The 21,972-nt window shown below is 34.5% G+C and overlaps 3 protein-coding genes across 3 annotated transcripts in view; 1 reads left to right on the top strand and 2 right to left on the bottom strand.

Annotated features, from left to right (window-relative positions):
• Positions 1-460: 460 nt before the first annotated feature.
• On the bottom strand, positions 461-12,905 carry Mos (proto-oncogene serine/threonine-protein kinase mos). Its single transcript, XM_023168467.2, has 5 exons — positions 12,671-12,905; positions 1,984-2,225; positions 1,527-1,915; positions 1,320-1,472; positions 461-680 (listed from the first exon to the last, which is right to left on the bottom strand). The coding sequence occupies exons 1-5, from the start codon at positions 12,805-12,807 to the stop codon at positions 543-545; spliced, it is 1,059 nt and encodes a 352-aa protein (XP_023024235.2). The 5' UTR covers positions 12,808-12,905; the 3' UTR covers positions 461-542.
• Positions 12,906-15,864: 2,959 nt separating this feature from the next.
• On the bottom strand, positions 15,865-21,225 carry mRpL46 (mitochondrial ribosomal protein L46). The gene is made up of 6 exons (XM_023168468.2): positions 21,064-21,225; positions 20,829-21,015; positions 20,622-20,755; positions 17,653-17,795; positions 16,113-16,247; positions 15,865-16,058 (listed from the first exon to the last, which is right to left on the bottom strand). Exons 1-6 carry the CDS (start codon positions 21,119-21,121, stop codon positions 15,915-15,917), a joined length of 801 nt encoding a protein of 266 aa, XP_023024236.2. The 5' UTR covers positions 21,122-21,225; the 3' UTR covers positions 15,865-15,914.
• A 570-nt stretch (positions 21,226-21,795) lies between these two features.
• raw (NDT-like domain-containing protein raw) overlaps positions 21,796-21,972 on the top strand; it is a 245,932-nt gene continuing 245,755 nt past the window's right edge. Inside the window, exon 1 of the mRNA XM_074177291.1 lies at positions 21,796-21,944. The gene's annotated coding sequence lies outside the window, so the exon portion shown is untranslated. The remainder of the gene's footprint in view (positions 21,945-21,972) is intronic.

Raw genomic sequence — 21,972 nt, 5'->3', positions numbered from 1 at the left:
TTCACTTCAGGTTCATTCAACCATATAAAGAAGGCTGAGTATAAAGATTGACATTTTTCCATTTATTATTCAATTCGTAAGGAAATTTTATGAATATAAGTTACTCACTAAATGGATTTTTCAGTTCAGTAAATATTATGCAGTAATTTTTCGAGGTAAACTTTTCAGTTTGCTCTGTATTACACTTCAGTAGATCATCTATTGATTCAGCTTTGTTCATGTGTCAACAAAGTTGACTCCTCCACAAAAATTATATGTCAAAGAAGATATATAACATTATATGACATAAAACTGTTTATTTATGAATATTTCCAGTCCTCTAAAATAATTGTGTAATTTTAATATATGCTGCATAATTATTCATTTCGTCGGCTAGAGGACTGACACTGTTTATGATAGGATCAGGTCTTTAATGTTATCCAGTTCGATCAGAATTCAAACAGATTAAAACTGAAATAGATCAACGGCGAAAACTTTATTACAACATTGTTAGTAACATAAATCGTAAAAAGAGTAAAAACAATATCAATATATAAAATCAATCACAGATTGGATAAAACATTTGAAATTTCAGCAACTGTTGGCCGGTTGTATGGTTTGCTTTTCCAACAGTTCTGGTACAGATTAGAAAGTGCATCAGTCGGATTTTGCATATCTGGCCTCAAATGACATTTAACCACCTAGAATCAAATATAATTTGAGTAATGTTGCACACATTTGGAAGGCTCGTAAGGAACACGAGGACAAAAATCCACGAACGCCAAACATGAATGTTAAAATTTAATGAGAAGTTGATATTTTCCATAACGAGGTACATAATAAGTGAAACTACAAAGGTATAATGTGTTAACGGTATGTGTCATGAAAATTCGAGGAAGATATTCTGAATGAATGCCAAATAAATTCTGTAAACAAATCGTGCCTGACGCTTTATATTTTTTTATTCATCGGTTTGTGGGTTAAAAAGGTTGCGATTGAAGATCGAAAAACTAAAAAAAAAGACCTAAAAATTATTTTACTTTCCCAAAAAATCAACAGAGTCAAGGATTACATATTTCGAATATATGAAAAGATAATGAATAAATAAATGGCTTGCCTAGATATAGAATTGCTTTCTTCCTTGGAGAGAACGAATGAAAAATCAAAACCGATATAAGAAAATACTTTTTTGAAGACATTTTCGTTACCAATTCTACATCATCATTTGATAATTCCGTGACAATACTTGAATAAACATCAGAATCGTTTTACTGATCAGATATTCCGATATTAGTATGATTCGTTCAAATCAAATAAATTCATGAATGAAACAATCTTACCATGTATATGACGGTTTCAATATTGTCTAGATCACTGTAAGGATTCTTTCGGGCCAACATTTGCCAGAGGAGAATTCCTAAGGAGTAGACGTCACTTTTTTCAGTAGGCTTTATGCCTTGTAGGATTTCTGGAGCGGTATACACAGCGGTTCCCTGAAAACTCATGAAATGTATTTGAATATTAACGCTGTTGGAACACAAACTCACTTGATGTTCAAAAAAATCTACCAGTTCTGTAATTTTCGCAGAATTTCCAAAATCACAAATTTTACACACATCCCCACAAAGAAGAACGTTCTGAGGTTTCAGATCCAAGTGTAAAATGCCATTTTCATGACAATGTTGAAGTGCCTCACAAATGTCTTTGGCATATTTAATAACGATTCTATTATCTAAACTGACTTCGGGATTATCGAGTATGCTTTGCATATCTTGACAATCTGCAAAATATTCCATGAGAATCATTGAAAACACACTTTCCTCATTTCCTATGATGTGTAATGTTTTCACAATATTCGGGTGGTTCAAATTTAGCGCATTGTGGTCTCTGGAAGAATATTTTGACGTTTTTACTAACTTCATCGCCACAGTTGTGCCTAAAACGACGTAAAGTACATAAACTCCACAAAAAATGGTAATCTTTTCATGAAAAAGTTAAACATACCCTTATAGACAGCTCTAATAACCTTGCCAAAGCTACCTTTCCCAAGAATATTCAAAAATCTATCATCCGCAACTCCATTCTCTATGATATTCTTCTTCATTGGCGAATTCATGAAGATATCATGTTTGATAATTTCTTTTAACTTATCGCTGTGATTGGTAACATGAATATCTACTGGTTCGAATGCTAGTTTGACTTTTGGAGCGACATCTGAATATTCGAAATTTTTTGCAGGTGATTTTCTGAAATTAAATAAAGTAATTGGTATAATAATTTCATAATTCATTTATAATTAATTTATCAATTTGAAAAAGTGGATGTATTCTTTATAATATTTCACATAATGATCCATAATCTATCATAAAGCTATTTGAATCACTCAATTACTCATTCACAAGTGAATAAATATAAATTAATATTTCACTAAAGATTCGCCTAGGCACGGGTACAATTCAGGTATTTTCAATGGTCAAAGTCAAAGCTTCATCATTACTGCAGACCCATCCCAGGGCATGTATAACCTTGATTTACTAAGAAGTAACCTAGAAAAATAATATTTCAGTCGAAGTCAACTGTATAATGGACTGTTGCAGGTCGGAGCTCAAAATCATTCATTGTCTGATATGTGAAAAATCACAAGGAATCTCTAAGCCACTCGACTAGAAGTTCCAAGAATTATTTTCTTGCCATAAAATAAAACGCTATCAAATATTGTTTATATGTTAGTTTCAAGATATTGGTCTTCAGTGGCTTATGTTCCCATAAACTAGGTACCGAACAAAATTCTTTGAATATTATAAAATTTCATTACCTATCCAGAAGTAACATAAGTTACTTGTATCCCGATACCACCATGGGACTTGCTCTGAAATTCTCAAGTTTTAGTACTAACGACATCAAATGCTTTCTCAGAAAAGTTGATTGCAAATTAGAAGACTGGACTAAATTAGTGCATTTATTGCTTTCATGCCACGAAAATTATTCATGTATTATAAATTATTTCCATAATATACTATTGAAATAATTGTTACGTTTCAGTTTTGGTAGTGATAGCGACTGCAGCAACTATAAAAATATCTACATGTCTCGAATCATTGAATTGGTATGGATTATAAGTAGGAGATTTGAGCCGGTTCTAAGCCTCCCCCCACCACTATGACGTATTAATTGCTTTTTTATTGGTTGTTGTTTGGTGAAGTCACTGTGATGTGACCTTGAAGGGTGTGGTGTATGGATCGTTCAGAAATTTTTTCCCGGTTCTAATTCTCCCCCCACCAATATGACGTGTTATTTGCTTTTTTTTGTTGTGCAGTGAAGTCAAGGCGTTGTGACCTTGAAGTGTCTGGTGCATGGATCGTTCAGATTTTTTTTTTCATATGAGATTTTGTGTGTGTATGTGTGTGTGTGTGTGTGTTAGAGAATGCACGGTACAGGGTTTCATCATGTGCTTGTTTGTCTATGTACAAACATACGTCTGCATACTTCGAAGATCCTCCAAGTAATGAATGCTCCATCGGTGTGAGGGCACCAAGTTATTAGTGGAGTGACGTCACAGCAATAACCGTTCAACGGCTAGAGAGCGACATGTTCACTCCACGACGTGTGGCAGAGTAATGCGTATTCATCGGTCTGCTCTCACCTCCCTCGATGTAGTGAAGGATGTGACGTAACGCCCCAGACTCGCCATCAATGGTGACACGCAGGCGGGCGAGGACTGTGCTAACGTCTGTCTTCTCCGAGAGCGCAACGACAATTGCTTGTTCGGCTATCGCTCTCGAAGCAGTGAATGATGTGACGTAACGCATCACCCTACCCTCGCTATTGATGGTGACACGCAGGCGGGCGAGGACTTGCAAACGTCTGCCCTCTCCGAGAGCGCAACGATCACTGCTTGCTCGTGCCGGCAACTGTTATCGCATCAAATTGGGAGATGGGCTTGGCTGTGACGTCAGGCATCTCTAGCGGATGCATCGATGTGTCCTTACCTACCCTCACTCTCTACGGTGATGCGCAGGCGACGTGGATTATGGTATTTAAGAAGCGGGCGAGTGTTGGTTATGTCAGTTTCCATCGAGTGAGTTAGTGAGAACATATCATAGAAAATGTATTCTTGTGAATGTGGTAAATCTTTTACCCGTAGTGACAACCTTCGTCGTCATCAGCTCCAGAGTTGCCAAGGAGGGCCATCAGTGAAACGAGTGAGATTAGATGACGCTGCAGCACCTATGTACACATGTAATTGTTGTAATGTGATGATTCCATTGACTCAAGTGAATTCTCACAATAGAACTCTACAACATAAGAATAATACATGTGTTCAATTCAGTGATGGTGTTCAAATTATAAAGAGCGCCTTCAAACGTCGGATTGCGACATACAGGGTGCAGAGTTCCATTGTTTCCACCGATTACATGTTATTCTTTAATGAAATCAGGCAGAAAGTTATAGAATTATTGGAATCGGCCATCAGGGTTCACAAAATCATCAAAGTGAATATGGAAGTATTTGGGAGTTATATTCTACAAACACAAAACCTGAAGGAAACCAAATCATTTAATTCACAGAATAGAACAGTTGATCAATCTACTGATTTGAATTCCTTATTTGATGGATTTCGAAATGGGATTATCGCTCAAACTACAGAATTCCAGGAACGTGATTCAGGTAAACATTTCTACCAAGTTTTAATTGGATGGATTAGTAATATTGTTCTGTATTTAAGGTTGGACTTGTGAAAAAATCATGTTTCTGGAGTTGAACATTAATAAATACAGCCCGCTCAGTGGATGTTCATATGTGAAGCTGCCTGAATGTATTGAGCGTAGGAAGGCCGTGGTTAATGTCCGTAATGAAGATCAGCGTTGTTTTGCATGGGCTATCACTTCAGCACTACATCCTGCAATCGATAGAACATCAGAAGTTTCATCGTATCCACATTTCAGTACAGTCATAGATGTAACAGGTATGAATTTTCCGGTAAAGTTGAAAGATATTGTGAAATTTGAAGACAAGAATGATATTTCAGTTAATGTGTACGGTTTAGAAAGTAAATTCGAGAAGAGTAAAATAATGTATGAAATAATTGGACCATTACGTTACTCTCAGAGAAGACTTAGAAGACATGTCAATTTGTTACTTATCACAGATGATTTCGGTAATAATCATTATTGTTGGATCAAAGATCTTTCAAGATTAGTTTCAAGCCAATTATCGGCTCATGAACATAAGAAATATTTTTGTGATGGCTGTTTATTATATTTTTCTAATGAACAATTACTATTACGTCATAAGATAAATGATTGTAATCACTTGAGTACTACAACACCATCAACCAATTTCAAAGTCAATAAATATGGGAAAACGGTACCTGAAAATATACTAACTTTTGAAAACTTTGAGAAACAAATGAAGGTACCATTTGTAGTGTATGCAGATTTTGAATCAGTACTGAAGCCGATTCAAACCACTAAACCAAATCCTGAATACTCGTATTCGATCAAGACATTCAAACATGAGCCTTATTCATTTGCTTATTTGATTAAATGTTCATACAATGATGATTTATCAAAATTTGTTTCGTATAGGGGTGTGGATGCAGCCCAAAAATTCGTTAGCAAAATCGAAGATGATTTGAAAAATATTTATGAAAATCATCTCAGGTTTCCTATTCCTATGGATGTACAAACTCCTGAGGAAGAGGAACAGTTTGCTTCTGCCACAAATTGTGGCATTTGTTCCAAACAATTTAATGATGGCGAAGTCAAAGTGAGGGATCATTGTCACCTCACAGGAAAAAAAAGGTCCCCTGCTGCTCATTCATCTTGTAATTTGAATTTTAAATTGCCAAATTTCATTCCTATAATTTTTCACAATCTCAGTGGATATGATTGTCATTTATTCATAAAGGAATTGTATAAAAACAAAGATAAAGTGGATGTCATCCCACAAACTAATGAAAAATATATATCTTTCACAAAACATCTCTTTACACACTCCTATACGGATAAAGATGGTAGGGTGAAGAAGAATTATTTGAAAATGAGATTCATTGATAGTTTCAGATTCATGCCTAGTTCTTTGGAGAATTTAGGTGCAAATTTAACATCTGATCAGTGTATCGAGATGCGCAAACATTTCCCACAAATTGAAAATTTCAATTTGATGAGAAAGAAAGGTGTATTTCCCTATAGTTTTGTTGATGACATCTAAAAACTGAATCATCCAAGACTTCCAACCAAAAATCAATTTTATGATAAACTCAATTGTGAACATATATCAGATAATGATTATGGGAGAGCTCAACTTGTTTGGAATTTATTCGAATGTCAGGATTTGGGTGAATACTCTGATTTATATTTAAAGTCAGATGTGTCTATTATGTGACATTTTTGAAAACTTTAGAAATATATCTGTTGATAAATATAAATTGGATCCGGCACAATACTTCACTGCACCCGGATTATCGTGGGATGCCATGTTGAAATATACTAATATTGAATTGGAATTACTAACTGATATTGATATGGTTCACTTCTTTCAAAAAGGTATTCGTGGTGGAATAAGTCAATGTAGTGAAAGGAAACATAAAGCAAACAATACATTTTTACCGGATTATAATCCAAATGAACCATCTTCATTCATTTCATATTTGGATGCAACAAATCTATATGGTCACAGCATGTCGCAACCATTACCAACAGGTGAATTTTCATGGTTAGCACCTCATGAAATTCTCAATCTTGATATAATGAATGTGGATATTGATAGTCCTTATGGATGTGTATTGGAAGTGGATATACATTATCCCCAAGAACTTCATGATAAACATTCCGATTTACCATTCTTAGTTGAACGTTTGATACCTCCATATTAAAAATCGAAAGTTCCCAAATTAATTCCAAATTTAAACGACAAAAGAAAATATATTGTTCACTATAGAAACTTACAGCAAGCTGTCAATCATGGTTTGATAGTGATGAACACACATAGAGTATTGAGGTTTAAGCAATCATGTTGGATGAAGCCTTATATAGATTTGAATACTGAAATGCGTAATAGGTCTAATAACAAATCTGAAAAAGATTTCTACAAACTAATGAATAATGCAGTCTATGGAAAAACAATGGAAAACGTAGACAATAGAATTGATGTTAGACTCATTACACATTGGGAAAATATAAAAAGAACTATAGGTGCTAGTTGTCTCATATCTCGACCAAATTTTAAAAAATGCTCTATTTTTACAGAAAATTTTGTTGCCATTCAATTGGCTAGAGTAAAAGTTATGATAAACCACTATATTTAGGATTTTCCATTCTAGAATTATCTAAAACAGTTATGTATGATTTTTTCTATGGATGTATCAAACAACAGTTTGGAGAAGATGCGTCCTTACTCTACACTGATACCGACTCCCTTATTCTCAAAGTAAATACAGACAATTTCTATGAATTTATCAAAAATAATATAAATAAGTTCGATACATCTAATTATAAAATAGGAAACCAATTCAATATTCCAGTGACAAAGTCAGTTCTGGGTAATTTCAAAGATGAATTCCCAAATGATCCAATAATCAGCTTTTACGGTACAGGTGCTAAAGCGTATTACGTGAAATCTGTTGATGGTGAACTGAAGAAGGCCAAAGGTGTGAAACGATCTGTTATAAAGAATGAATTGACATGTGAAGACTATGAAAAAATCATTGAAGAGGGAGGTATGATATTCAGGAAGATGAACTCGTTCAGAAGCGTATTGCATGATATTTACACTGAATTGAAAAATAAAGTCGCTTTATCGTATCATGACGACAAGAGATTCATCATTCCGAATACCACTCGAACTCTTCCATGGGGTCATAGCGATATAGAATTTTATCGAAATGATCCTAATGATAACATTCGTTGGGTGTCTGAAATCGTTCATTCTTTTTCTCAAGAGAGCGCCTTAGACCAACTAATCAATTTGTTGACTGTAGAGATGAATAATTGAATTATAATTCGAAGTATTATTGCTTATTCCTTCAAACCGGAACATTCTTATTTGTGATTATTTGTGATTATTGTATTATGTATTGTATATGTATCACTTTTACCAAGTTACTTAGATGAATAAAAAATGATAAAAATATTATTTGTTTCATTTCTATTTTCCTAACCAATTACTGTAAAGTATATAGCATAATGTAAATGAAAGAAATATCAGTTTGAAAAGAATCATCGTAGAGTGCACAATGTCTAAAACAATCGATAAGTTTGGTAGAAAAAGAAAATTGGGTGGTAACGTCATTCGAGGTCCTCCCGGGATTGGTTTTAAATTAACAAAAGATGGTCATTATGACATGCAAAGAAAAATATTGAAAAATATAAGCGAACCAATTGACAAGAGTGATTGTGTAACTGTATCATATCTTGAGGGGGAAATTAACGGAACAAAGGAGGTTATACTTCTAGCCCTACAAGCTGCAATACAATCCACAATAGGTAATATTGCTCGCGATGCCCGTCAAGCATTTGACGATAAAATTGCAGAGGCTCGGATAACTTTCACTCGTAAATTTGACAAACTTACAAATGATGTGGACATAAAAATGTCTGACATAACAGCGTCTACAAATAAAAAATTTGATGCTATGTCAAACATAACAGGGACTACAATGAAAAAGTATGATGTACTAGAAGAGAGAGTTGAAGTTTTGGAGAAAAGCCATAAAGTCAGGCCATCAGGTGGACTGGGATATCCAGGACTGGACATTGATCCAAATGTTAGAATAATAGAACCAAAACCAAAACCAACAGATGACATATTAATTGAACCAACATGGTGAATTTACTCCCGCGTTAGGTTAGATTAGATTAATACATACTGTAGGTTAGGGTCATAGGTGTTAGGTTAGGTTAGGTTTCACGGCGCGCGAAGCGCGCGGGTGGGGGTGGGGGGCGGCGGGGCCGCGCTACGCGCCCCCCACCCCCGCCCCCCACCCCCGCCCCCCACCCCCATATCATATTTATTGTTTTGTAATCATTTTCTTTTGTATTTCATGATATTTAAATAAATAAAACATGAAAATAATACAAAGTTTTTTATTTGACATTATTTATGATTTACAGGAACATACAGACTATCTAAAATAACTTCTTCCTCATAATCATCATTTTCGCGACCATCTTCAATTTCCTCTCGATTTTCATCATTCAATTCAAAGTGATGAATAATCCATTCTGGCAAGTATGGTTGGAGGCTATACAGGAATCTTCTTAGGTTCAGTTCAATCATAACCTCACAAAGTTGCCACAATTCCAATTCATTATCCAAAAATTTGTTACAAACTTCTGCACCACTCCAATAGTTCTCAGCATCACGAAGGCATAATTCGATTTGTTTTTCATCATAGCATACACTCATATCATAATTGCTTGCATGTTCGGCTCCATCACCCAACACCTTCAATTTAGACGACAAATGTTGAACCGATGATTTGAGATCTACAACATCGACCCAATCTTGACTTGCGTACTGCATCCACATCTTTAAATGGTGGAACTGAAATCGAATAAAAAAAAACAATAAGCAACCTCCAATTTTTCAGTGATATAATACTCACATTCCCATTTTACTTGTAGTTACAAAGTGGGTGTATTCAACTAAGTTAGTAATGTTTATATTTCCATATAATTATCATCTAATATATGAATATTAATAAAACAATAAGAAATTCATTATAATTACTATTATTATTCAATCATATTGAATTTGACTAGAGTTAGCGTTTTCACACCAAAAAACTTTGTAAGCTATGACCTAAAGAAATTCGCTATAAATTATTACAATTATTATTCAATCATATTGAATTTAACTAGAGATCGCGTTTTCATGCCAGCAAAACTTTGTTGGCTCTGTCCTAAATACACCATCGTATATTTACCACCTGATGAGTTGATACAAGATATATCGTCATCACTGAATTGCAACGAAATACGTTTTGGTAGCCATGTTTTAAATAATTTATCATTGCTCACATCTTGCAAAGTTAATAAAATTGATTTACCAAAAAATATGATAAGGCCTTTTGCTCTAGTATTTCAACCTCCTGTACAATCAAATTATTAATTTTATTCAAGTCTACTTTTGAAACGGACATGATGATAATATATATGAAAATATAAACAATTTCCAACAGACAAATACACTCACCGTCTTCCTTCTATTACGAACTGAATAACACTCTACCAATTGCTAACTGCTGCAGATATATTCGTCTACTGATTTCATAGTGTGCCAGGCATTTCTTTTATATTAAACAGTGCGAGTCACCCCCACCATGAAACCGTGAAAGGTTCACATTGCTAGTTGCTATCCACTAGAGATGCCTGACGTCACAGCCAAGCCCATCTCCCAATTTGATGCGATAACAGTTGCCGGCACGAGCAAGCAGTGATCGTTGCGCTCTCGGAGAGGGCAGACGTTTGCACAGTCCTCGCCCGCCTGCGTGTCACCATCAATAGCGAGGGTAGGGTGATGCGTTACGTCACATCATTCACTGCTTCGAGAGCGATAGCCGAACAAGCAATTGTCGTTGCGCTCTCGGAGAAGACAGACGTTAGCACAGTCCTCGCCCGCCTGCGTGTCACCATTGATGGCGAGTCTGGGGCGTTACGTCACATCCTTCACTACATCGAGGGAGGTGAGAGCAGACCGATGAATACGCATTACTCTGCCACACGTCGTGGAGTGAACATGTCGCTCTCTAGCCGTTGAACGGTTATTGCTGTGACGTCACTCCACTACTAACTTGGTGCCCTCACACCGATGGAGCATTCATTACTTGGAGGATCTTCGAAGTATGCAGACGTATGTTTGTACATAGACAAACAAGCACATGATGAAACCCTGTACCGTGCATTCTCTAACACACACACACACATACACACACAAAATCTCATATGAAAAAAAAATCTGAACGATCCATGCACCAGACACTTCAAGGTCACAACGCCTTGACTTCACTGCACAACAAAAAAAAGCAAATAACACGTCATATTGGTGGGGGGAGGATTAGAACCGGGAAAAAATTTCTGAACGATCCATACACCACACCCTTCAAGGTCACATCACAGTGACTTCACCAAACAACAACCAATAAAAAAGCAATTAATACGTCATAGTGGTGGGGGGAGGCTTAGAACCGGCTCAAATCTCCTACTATTATAATTATAGCATTATTATTATTGAACATGATAATTTAGAAGAGGTCGCAACAGAAACATGAAACAGCGTGAGTGGTTAAAGTTTGGATCGAAAGTTAAATACGTAAGACCCCGCTTTCCTTTACGCAGCACTAGCTCTACGAAAACTTCAGAAAGCCCTAATTGCTAGTTTCTATTTACTATCAAATTTTTATTTGATCAAGGATTTCAGTGGCAATACTTCTTTTAATGCATGACATCATGGGGGGTACTTTCGACAACCACATTAACAGCTTACAAATAACACAGAACTCAATTTTGAAAATAATTTTGAAAAAAAATAGACGATTTTCAACGGATCATTTATATCAAGAGACTAAATTACTAAACGTAAATTACAGTTACCTGTAGTAATTACTCAACACATATAACGGTAAGAACTAGAGCAATCGAGAATTTAAATATCAAAATACCTCTATACAAGAAAAGCCATACACAAAGATTCGTGTTTTATTATGGTCCGAAATTATACAACATACTCCCAGTAGAATTGAAAATTATCAAAGGAATTAATAAATTCAAACAAAAGCTCAAACAATTCATAATCGAAAACCCTCAAAAATTTGACATATACTAAAAGGAATAAAAAAGAATTTTACACATTGAATAGCAATTCCTATACCATTTGTATATTGTTTTTTTTTTGTTTTTGTTTTCTCAGAGTTTGAAAAAAAAATGTTTATTTTATTTTTTCTCTTTCTCACTAATCGTATTACCATGAATTATTATAATATTATCATATTTTTTTATTATTTTATAAAATGTACTTACTGAGCTCTTATCTTGGTGAGTAACAGATCACAATACAGGCATTTCAATGTCTAGGTGAAAGTTACTCATTCAAGATAATTGAAATTTATTAATTATGAATGTCATACAAGAAATTGTATATTACCATGGAATAAATAAATTTGATTTGAAATTGAAAAATTTGTAAGTTGTACCCATGAGTTAAAGAGAAATAAAATAAGTAAAAAAATACAAATACAGTTGCCCCTGTAATCATCCTTACAACTTCTCGCTTCTTTGAGATCAAAATTAAAGGAATTATTTGACGAAATCACTTGAATGGATTTTTTTTTTCAATTGAAAAATTCTTGATAATTAGAAGTCTCCACTTCTTCGTTGTCCCAGGGCCTCCAGACTTCCAAATCCGGCTCTGGGTACCTGGCATCTTAAACGTACCTGGCATCTTAAAATTTGTTATAAATTATCTTTAATACCTTCTTTTCACCCAAATACAGAATTTCGCTATGCAGTCCAATAACATTTTCATGTCGTGTGTTTACTTCGCTTTTTCCATAAAATATTAAGTGGGAGTCCATCCAACATAATTCAAAACTATTATCGATCATATACACATTCACCCAGGTTTATGGTGAAAATGTATTCATTTTATTTTTCAAAGAAATATTTCATAAAAATCCAATAAATTGCCTTACCTTTGCTTATTCAAAGAAACACATTTATTCTGAATAACATTATTATTTAACTTTGGTACAAATAATAGCCTAGGTGACGATGGTGATAATGTTTTAGGGGATAAAACTGATTTCAGTAGCTTCAAAGGTGTACCCATTTTTATTTGCAATGTTATTTTATTCACATTCACTATCGTTACCACCAAAACCGATCATTCACGTCACAGCACTGAATAATGTAGTTTTAAAAACCACTGGTTTTTAGAACACTTTTTACTACTTTTTTTATTTCAGTTTATACAGTGTCGGGTCAACTTGTGCTCTGAAGAACCATCGGACATTAAATTCGAAAGACACGTCAGTTTATCGTATCATTTGACTATGGTAAAATATAAACTGGAATGGAAAGAATGGAAATGCTTTATCCATATCATTCATTTTCAAAAGTTTGAATTGTCTCTTTACCTGAGGATGGTTTATTTTCAGTCGTAATCAAAGAAAAATTGATTTGTGATCAGGAGCAATATTGTCAACAATGCAAAGAATCCTTGATTCCGTCATCCTGGTAGATGACGGAGATGGCACAAAATATGTAATCTACTGCCCGGTCTTAATTCCCTTATGAAGAATAATCTACTCCAAGGTTATTAGAATATGGTAGATTTTTCTTGATTTAGTGAAGACTTGATCGGCAGTCAGTCGGTGACTACCTTCAGGAAGGTAAGCAATACAAATGTGTGACTTGGAAGTATGTCTCCTGTGATGCATGTCATGGAGATAGTTGCAGGTTACTAACTCTGCACCCACCAGCCAGAAACGGCCGGAATGTGTAACTCTGGAATCATATAGCACATTGAAGAGATCTCGCGATTGGTGGATATTGAGGCTGTTCGATGCTCAAAGTGCAAGAATTCCAGTTCAATGACCGCAGTAACCTTCACATAGAAGAGCATCTGTCAAAAGTCAGCTATACCTGATGATATCTCAGATTCAATCATGCCGAATTTTCATCACCTCTGATTTGGGCGAATCATAGTTTGAGTGTGAGCATTTGCCAACTTGTTCAGGGCAAGATTGTTTATTCCTCTCGTCTCATGCAGATTTTGCTTCTGTGGCTCGGTAAATTCTTAAAAGCGCAGGTGCTTGAGTAGACTCACTTCCTGGCTGCACTTCCTAGCCTCCTAGGTTTGTTAACAAGATCAAGATTTGGAGAACTGCGAAGCTCTAGCTCTTGATCCGATGTTACAGGGAGGACAGTCGAGTCTCCTCTAGCCTCAAGGTCGTATTCTTTAGTTAGTTCATGTCCCACAAGGGGTCTCACGAGTAGGTAGGGAAAGTGTGTCCACCACGATCGAGTCCTGTATTACCACGACAAAGCTTTATATATCAAAAGGGCGCCAAGTATCTGGAAGGTGTTGTTATGACACTGAGTGGGCTCAGAATATTACAACAAAAGATGACCTTCGCCACTTTATAAAGTAAAAACAAACCGTCGATATCAAAGGGTTCGGGTTCAGAGAAACGAATAGTGATAATATCGAACATTTGACATTGAAGTTTCGACTGTTTTGTGCCCCAGGCAGTACCTAATCTGCGATACAGAACAGTAACATATGCTTTTTCTGTGGTCAGAATTTCCAAAACGGTTTGTTTCATGTAGTTTGTCTCTTCAATTAATTAGAAATTGATATTAACAATATGGCGACCTGGGGGGTGACAATTCCGATTGTTTATCCTTTTGTCGTCATACATCTGTTTAGCACGGAGACACACACCTCAGGATGAGGTATTATTTAGGATTCTTACCTCCAAGTGTGACGGAGCCCCCCCTTCACTGCGCTGTATCTGTTTAAAATATGTTTTTCCGTTAATCATCTGACGCCCCCATACGAATGACAACTCTCAGAAGTTGAGAAACTTGTGCGCGCTAAGGACTAACGAGGTCTTACTTTTTAACGTGTGATTCCTAACACGGTTGCAGAATCATCCCCAGCTTCAACCAGATAAATTCTCTCGAGAAAAATATCTGGTCGAGGCGGGAATCGAACTTATGGTCTTCCGATCGTGAGTCGGGCGCACTACCACCGCGGCCAATTCTCCACATACACAATACATTAAGCAAGTATATCAGACCAAACTCGTAGACATCAGCAATAACAGTATATACCTTCTAGTAACATGCGGCACACATATTTTTCAGACAAAATAGTACTCCTTTATGTTAATGGTTGAAGAATATCGCCATCTATTGTGATTTTCGAACAAAAGTTTTTATTTAAAAAAAATATCAAAACATCATCTTTTCTTTCTCACTACATCAAGTTGTTTGACAATATTTCTATAGATGACTTTATAGTGCCCTCATATTGAATTTTGAAAGGAAATTATTACTTATTATATCGTTGAAAAAATAATTATTCTATCAAATGATTCGAAAAAATATACAAGGTTTCATTTGAAATTCCTGATTTGAGTTAATTTCCGGTTGAAACATAATGGGTTTTGAATTGGCATTTCAATAGAAATATCATCTCCGAACTATATATTCATTTCGAATTTCAAATGAATTCGTCTTAAATTTCTCAATAATGTATGAATAATGATTTTGTTGTCATCCAGTATAGAAACTCTACGTGGCTAAATGTCCCAAAGGACATTGGCCTGTATGGGCATTGGATGACTATAGCAGCCAGTGATTGAGTCTATAAAAAAGTTAATCTGAATTGTATTCGTTCATTTAGTGTTTTGTATCAGCCGAATGAGTTTCAAATATATGAAAAAATAGATATAATGCATTCATATAAAAATATTTATATTTTGAATCCGATCTGGAAGAGTGAAGTGCCCACTACTGACACACATTACAATTGAAAGAGCCCGTTTTGATTATAGCTAGTTATAATTAGTAGTCCACCAGATTCTAGTAATGGTCATGTTTGACACACACACCCATTTAGTAGGTTTATTATGTCGGATTTCCACCAAACGGACAAAACTACAACAAAACAGCAACTGTGTCGATTTTTATAAAACAAAAATTTGAGTTGCCAAAATGAGAAACATCTTAAAGAGCAACAGATTTAACCATAATTCAGAAGTGCCAGACATTCTTCATTAGGTTGAGGCTAAATTCTGAAAATGAAAAAGTACTGGTGGTATTTTCCCTTTCTTCTTGTCTTATTATCCCATAGTAGATTACAAAAACTAAGCACAAATAACAATATACAATTACTTTTATTATATAAACCTGATTTTACAAAATAAATTATTCGTCAAGCAGACACTGACATACACTAGCACTATACTTAGGTGGCAAGATTTTCTCCAATTCATTTTTGTCCAACCACCGAAAATCCAAGTTCTTTTGAGATATATGGCCGTTCAGGTACCTCGCAAAATATATGAAAACCTATAAAAATACAACATGAAAACTGCACCATGAAATCAGAAAAAATCTAGTTACCTTGGCTCCAACTATATCTGTTTCTTTCCTAAGACTTGCTGGGTACTTATATTTATAAAAGCCACATGGAGCATTGCCGAAAATCTGTGCCTTCACTTCAGAACCCACAGTTTGTTTCAAAGTGCGTTCAGCAGTCTAGACAAAAATAGAAAAGATAGAATTATGCTACAGAGAAATATTTCTTATTTTTTATTTTATTCAAGCAAGGCCATTGTCAATTTCAAATTATTTCAAACACATTTCTTCTAGTTATCAAATACTGTTGAGAGAATACATACAGTATTCAAATATTTTGAAGTTGCATTTAAAAAAATTCTACTAACTTGGTTTTATAGTGAAAATATGTTTTTCAATTAATATGTTGAGTAATTTTTTTCTGTTTTACTTGTTCAATAGCAATGAGTTTGATATTTCTCATTTAATTGACAGTAAAAAAGTATTTTCTGTACAAGCTTTCATTTACCACCTCTGGAAAGAAGAAAGTAAACTTTAAATTAAATCCATTAATTTATCTGTTTTATAAAAAAATATATTTTTTTTCTTAGAATGTCAAAATCAATTCACATATTGTATTTTTGTTAAAACACAAGTAAATCTCGTTTTTATATCATATAGATTATATGTAGTGTTGATTAGGAATGGTCATTTTATTTTTCGTATTCTTGCTGATCATTACAGCAAAATGCTTCATTAGAAATCAATATCTAGGGGTGTATAAAAAAATTATTCCCCATCTAGGTCTGTCAACCATATTGGTTTACAGTGAAGTAATGTTATTTTTCGTATTCTTTCCAGCAAATTCATTCAGTTGATACCAATAATATTACACTGTATATTGGATTCAGAGTGACGTTATTTTTCAAATTATTTCAAGCAAACCTTTACATCTGATATCAACCCTCATCGTGGGGGTCCATAAAAAAGCTAGTCCACCATGTTATGCGGTCCACCATCTTGGGCGGTTCACTATCTTGGGCAGTCCGCCATCTTGACTGATCTATCATATTGAATTTTGAGTGATGTCATGTTATTTTTGGTATTTTTTTCAACAAACCATTTTCGTGGGAAATCATAAAAAACTAGGAAGTCCACTTGGGTGGTCTGCCATATTGGATTTGAAGTGAAGTCATGATTTTTCGAATTCTTTTTAGCAAACCCTTTCAACTGATACCCATTATCATGGGAGTGCATAAAAAACTATTCCGCCATCTTGGGCGGTCCACCGTGTTTAGTATGGAATGCCATTACTTGGCTAGCCATGCATTGTCATCCACCATAAAAGTGTATGCGGTACATAATTCCATTCTATATTATTATTTAAGTACATCCCTTGAAGACGTTCGATCAAAATCAGTTTACAAAGCATTAAAAATAATAAATAGAAGAGATTGAAATATTGACTCAACTTTGATATATACTTCACTTTAAAAGTACATTTCATAGTTATTTTGTGAATTGATTTATGATAGTAGAATAATCATATTTGAAGTTATTGAACTAAATGTTAGCTGACATACTTAAAACATCTAAAACTACCTACCTGTCTTAAAGTTTCCCCGTCCTGTCTCAAATCTTGTGGGAGCATATAAAAATACTTGTCACCAATCTTCTGGTTCAGAACAAATACTAAACTCTTATCCAATTTTCTTGAAAGGGATTTTAAATCATTTTTCTTATCGGCTTCTGGAAGTGAATGAAATCAACATAGACGACTGAAAATTGGAAATTGTATGAAATTTCTTTCATAACCTACAATTAATCAGAGGGAAATAAGAGAAATCATAAACACAAAAATAAGTGAAGACATACTAGTGACTTACCACTCTTTGGAAACAAATTTAAGATTTTCATACTTGAAGACTGGCTAAAAATCAAATTATCTAAGAACAATTCGTTCAGGCCAGTCTCAACTCCCTACACAGTAGGTTAATGGACTGACACCTCTCAGAAAACAACTACTCCCCTGGCTAATACCACGAAGGGCGTTGGATTATATCCGACAGGTGTCAGTGCAGGATTCTTCACAGAAGTTATTCCTCCATATGCTGTTGGCGATACAACTGCCACAATAGATTTTCAATCATTGGAACACACTTGCAGACCGGTTTCGGGCTGTTTGGCCACTCATCAGTGCAAGGTAGTGTATATCATCAACATACAGTCGATGGTTTCCTATAATTGAAAATCGAATTCCGTCAGAGTATCATTCCTCGAACTAAGCTGAAGCATACAACAAACAATAGGTTTGTCGTCGCCCCATCTGCCTGTGAACGAGGTAACCAACTGCATATCCGAAATTTGCTCAATTCCTCGTATAAGGAAAGAAAACTTTCACATATAGTCAGTGGGCAGTGCTTCAGCTTAGTTCGAGGAATGATACTCTGATGGAATTCGAATATCAATTATCAGAAATCATCGACTTTATGTTGATGATATACACTACCTTGCACTGATGAGTGGCCAAACAGCCCGGAACCGGTCTGCAAGTGTGTTCCAATAATTGAAAATCTATTGCGGCAGTTGTATCGCCAACAGCACACGCAGGAATAACTTCTGTGAAAAATCCTGCACTAACAACTGTCGGATATAATCCAACGCCCATCGTGGTATTAGCCAAGGGAGTAGTTGTTTTCTGAGAGGTGTCAGTCCATTAACCTACTGTGTAGGGAGTTGAGACTGGCCTGAACGAATTGTTCTTAGATAATTTGACAAATTTAAGATTTTGTCAAGGAATGAAGAACTAGGTATACAGAAGCAAAAACCAAGAAAGTGCTGGGACCAACCACTTCTTCACTAAAGTGCTCCAAAGAAACAGCTGGAATATCCTTGTCTTCAAACCAAATATTCTATCACTTTAATCTTAATAAATAAGTTACATGAAGACATACATCAAGAATTTAGAAATGTCACTTTGAATGTTGTTAAATTGAAATTTACTAAGTTTGAGTTTAGAGGTTCGAAAAAATACTGCAGATTCTTGGACATATTCTGTGGGTTTTCTTCAAAAGTAGGTAAGAATGAAATATTGTTCAGTCTGGATATTTTTTTTCCTTGATAACGTGTTTGGTAACACTCTAGTTTAATTGAGAGAGAGAGAGAGAGAGAGAGAGAACTTTATTGTCCAAAGAACAGAATTCTTGTTAACAAAGTTTAGAAATACATTTATGTATGTACACATATATCTATATATACACACACACACATATACATATGTAACACAAAGGGATCAATTCAAAATTAAATAAACACCTTAAAATAATAAAACCAAGTAAAATAATATAAAGTGCGTATACAAGTGATTGCAATGTTAGTCAAAATCTTCATTATAATATTCGTCTAAAGTATAAAAAGCTTTATTTAGCAAAAAACATTTTACAGCACTTCGAAAATTTTTATATGAAGAAGTGGAGCAAAGATATACTGGCAAATGATTGAACATTTTCCTTGCATTGTATATTATGCATTTTTTTATTAATGCGCTTTTAGGAATAGGTAGTGCTATTAAGTGGCTATTATGCCTAGTATTATAAGAGTTTGTTGAATCACTGGTAGTATTAAATTTTTTGTGCATCATACACACACTTTCAAGGATAACTTTATTTTAATAGTCTTTGATTCAAGAAGATATATTAAAGAGAAATACAGACAATCTACACAAAAGTTGAAAATTCATGAGTTACATTTCAAAGATAAGTATGATACACTTATTTGAATTATTTTAACATTATTTACTTAATTGGAAATTATTTATTTCAGTCATTTTGGGCTATAGTTGTTGACATAGTGAGAATATTGAATGTTGATATTCTTTTTTTGTTTTTTTTGAGGATATTAAAATATCACCATTTCTAATAAAACATTTTGAAAATCACTCACTCTCTGGAGTGAAGTGTATTATTTCATATCAACAGACAACTAACTGATACACAAAAAAATTAAAAATGACTATCTCTCCTGTCTATACAACTCGCAGAACAAAATTCAAGTCACCTTCTTCAATATTTTTTAAATGATATTACTCCTAACACTATTTGGAACTATCATATGAATGATCAAATTGAACAAGTCATTTTTATGGATGAAATTAAAGAGTTTTTTGAAAATGTTTACCTCCCACAATCACAAAAATTAAAATTATAATGATTAGGTAGGGCAAACTCCTCCGTTCATCCCGATAAGTTAGGCTGGATTTATAGATTAAGTAACGTTAATGCAATGCAAACTACGCCACTTTCCATAACTTTCTTCAAGAGATATAGCCAAGTACAATCTATAATTTTCGTTAGATTGTGGAAGGTGAAAAATTCGATAAAAACAATGTAGTATTTTATTGCTGGTTTTGTCAGATTTTCAGTTCAACTATAATTATTACATCAGTACAATACAAAATGAATTTTTGTCACTTTCAAGTTGATCTTCCCCTTCTGTATAATTCATTCTGTTACTTTGTGCAAGCCAGTAGTATAACATCTTCAGTAAACATTCTTATATAACTCTGTCAATGCTTACCAGTTGTTGTACTAGCAGGTTTGAATTTTGAAGCCTCTTCACTCCATAGGTCCATCAAGTCCTGTGCCGTCTGTTTCAAATTACTGTCCATATCATCTAAGTCTCCGCCTCGCTTCAATATTTCAAGTTGCTTTCTGAGAATGAAATAATACGATACAATACAATTGCAGTAGTACACAAACAATATAAATACAATATAAATCTTACAAGTCCTCTTCATGCCGAAGTTCGATATTCGACTTCAGACTTTTCTCTAGTTCAACTTCTGATAAGAGTTGTTTGTATTCTCTTTCAATTTCATTCATAGCCGGTGTAATGACTGGCTTTCGTTCCAGGCAAACAGCAGTGAGCAAATCCCATTTTTCAGCGGTGGCAAAGGTGGTGGAACTTTGTGCTGGAAAATACATAATTGAATTATGCACCACTGAGCAATATTTCTCACCTCTGAATAAATCACGAAAGGCTATCGAAAGATTCAAAATCCGCGAATTTCTGATCATTTCTCTTCAGTAATTATTTAAATTTTGAATTGGTTTGAATTCGGAATCTCAACTTTCAAGTTAGATCTGTCGTATTAGGTTAGGTTTTGATAATTTGACAAGTATCCACAGAACTCGAAAATTTATATCGAGTTCTTAAATTCACGGACGTACGGTACTGCAAATAAAATGTCAGTAACGAACATATGAGGTAGCGCATTTTTTGTTTGAAACACAAACTTACTAAATAATTAGGTTCGTTTGAGTGAACTTCCTTAACTAGAATCGAGATTCATGGTGACATGTATGTTAAACTGCATATGAAAATCAACTGAAATAAATAAATATATCGAGACATTTCGCAAAACGGGATCTCTCAACTCTATCTTATGAACATCGAAAATCCAATAACCCTTCAGTTGAATTTGATAGAACTTAGAACTTAGTTCCATCTAGCGAAGAAAAGTTAAACATTCATAACAAAGTATTTAAGAATTTCCTTAGAGGTCGTAAATAGTCGTTTACAGATCACCTCAAAGATGTCTCAGTATGTTAGAATTTTAAGGAGTATTGACCAAAAAAATTCAATATGTATTCAAGTACAAAATGCACTTCAATACCTTTCAATCCAATATCTCAATAGTGTAACAAAGTAAATGTCTGGAATAAAAATAATTATTGAATCATTCATTAAAAACTTGACGAGTGCCTTTCGCCGTTCGTGGTTTAAAAATGGATGCTTATTTATAAATGTGAGTCACCCGTTTATTGTTTTTTCGTGAAAGCGGTTACTAATAATGAATGAAAAGGTGAAGTTTTCTGAAATGGACAAGTAATAGAAAGCGTAAGTGATTTGCAAGATTTCTTAAATA

The sequence above is a fragment of the Leptinotarsa decemlineata genome, unplaced genomic scaffold (genome assembly GCF_025532065.1).
Source record: "Leptinotarsa decemlineata unplaced genomic scaffold, Ldec_3_MD MMD2_tig00002974_RagTag_RagTag, whole genome shotgun sequence".
NCBI classification, from domain to species: domain Eukaryota; kingdom Metazoa; phylum Arthropoda; class Insecta; order Coleoptera; family Chrysomelidae; genus Leptinotarsa; species Leptinotarsa decemlineata.
Note: the sequence above shows the minus strand (reverse complement) of the source record. Positions and strands in the feature narration are given on the sequence as shown.

What these genes read in the sequence shown, in the direction of transcription:
- mRpL46 (XM_023168468.2), bottom strand. Translation starts at nt 21,121, where the DNA reads ATGATCAGAAATTCGCGGATTTTGAATCTTTCGATAGCCTTTCGTGAT. An exon ending in CTTTCGTGATTTATTCAGAG is followed by an intron (nt 21,016 to 21,063) that starts GTGAGAAATATT and finishes TGTATTTTCCAG; the next exon opens with CACAAAGTTCCACCACCTTT. An exon ending in ACCTGCTAGTACAACAACTG is followed by an intron (nt 17,796 to 20,621) that starts GTAAGCATTGAC and finishes ATTCACTTCCAG; the next exon opens with AAGCCGATAAGAAAAATGAT.
- Mos (XM_023168467.2), bottom strand. Translation starts at nt 12,807, where the DNA reads ATGGGTACACCTTTGAAGCTACTGAAATCAGTTTTATCCCCTAAAACA. An exon ending in TATTAGAGCTGTCTATAAGG is followed by an intron (nt 1,916 to 1,983) that starts GTATGTTTAACT and finishes ACGTCGTTTTAG; the next exon opens with GCACAACTGTGGCGATGAAG. An exon ending in TTGAAACCGTCATATACATG is followed by an intron (nt 681 to 1,319) that starts GTAAGATTGTTT and finishes ATTTGATTCTAG; the next exon opens with GTGGTTAAATGTCATTTGAG.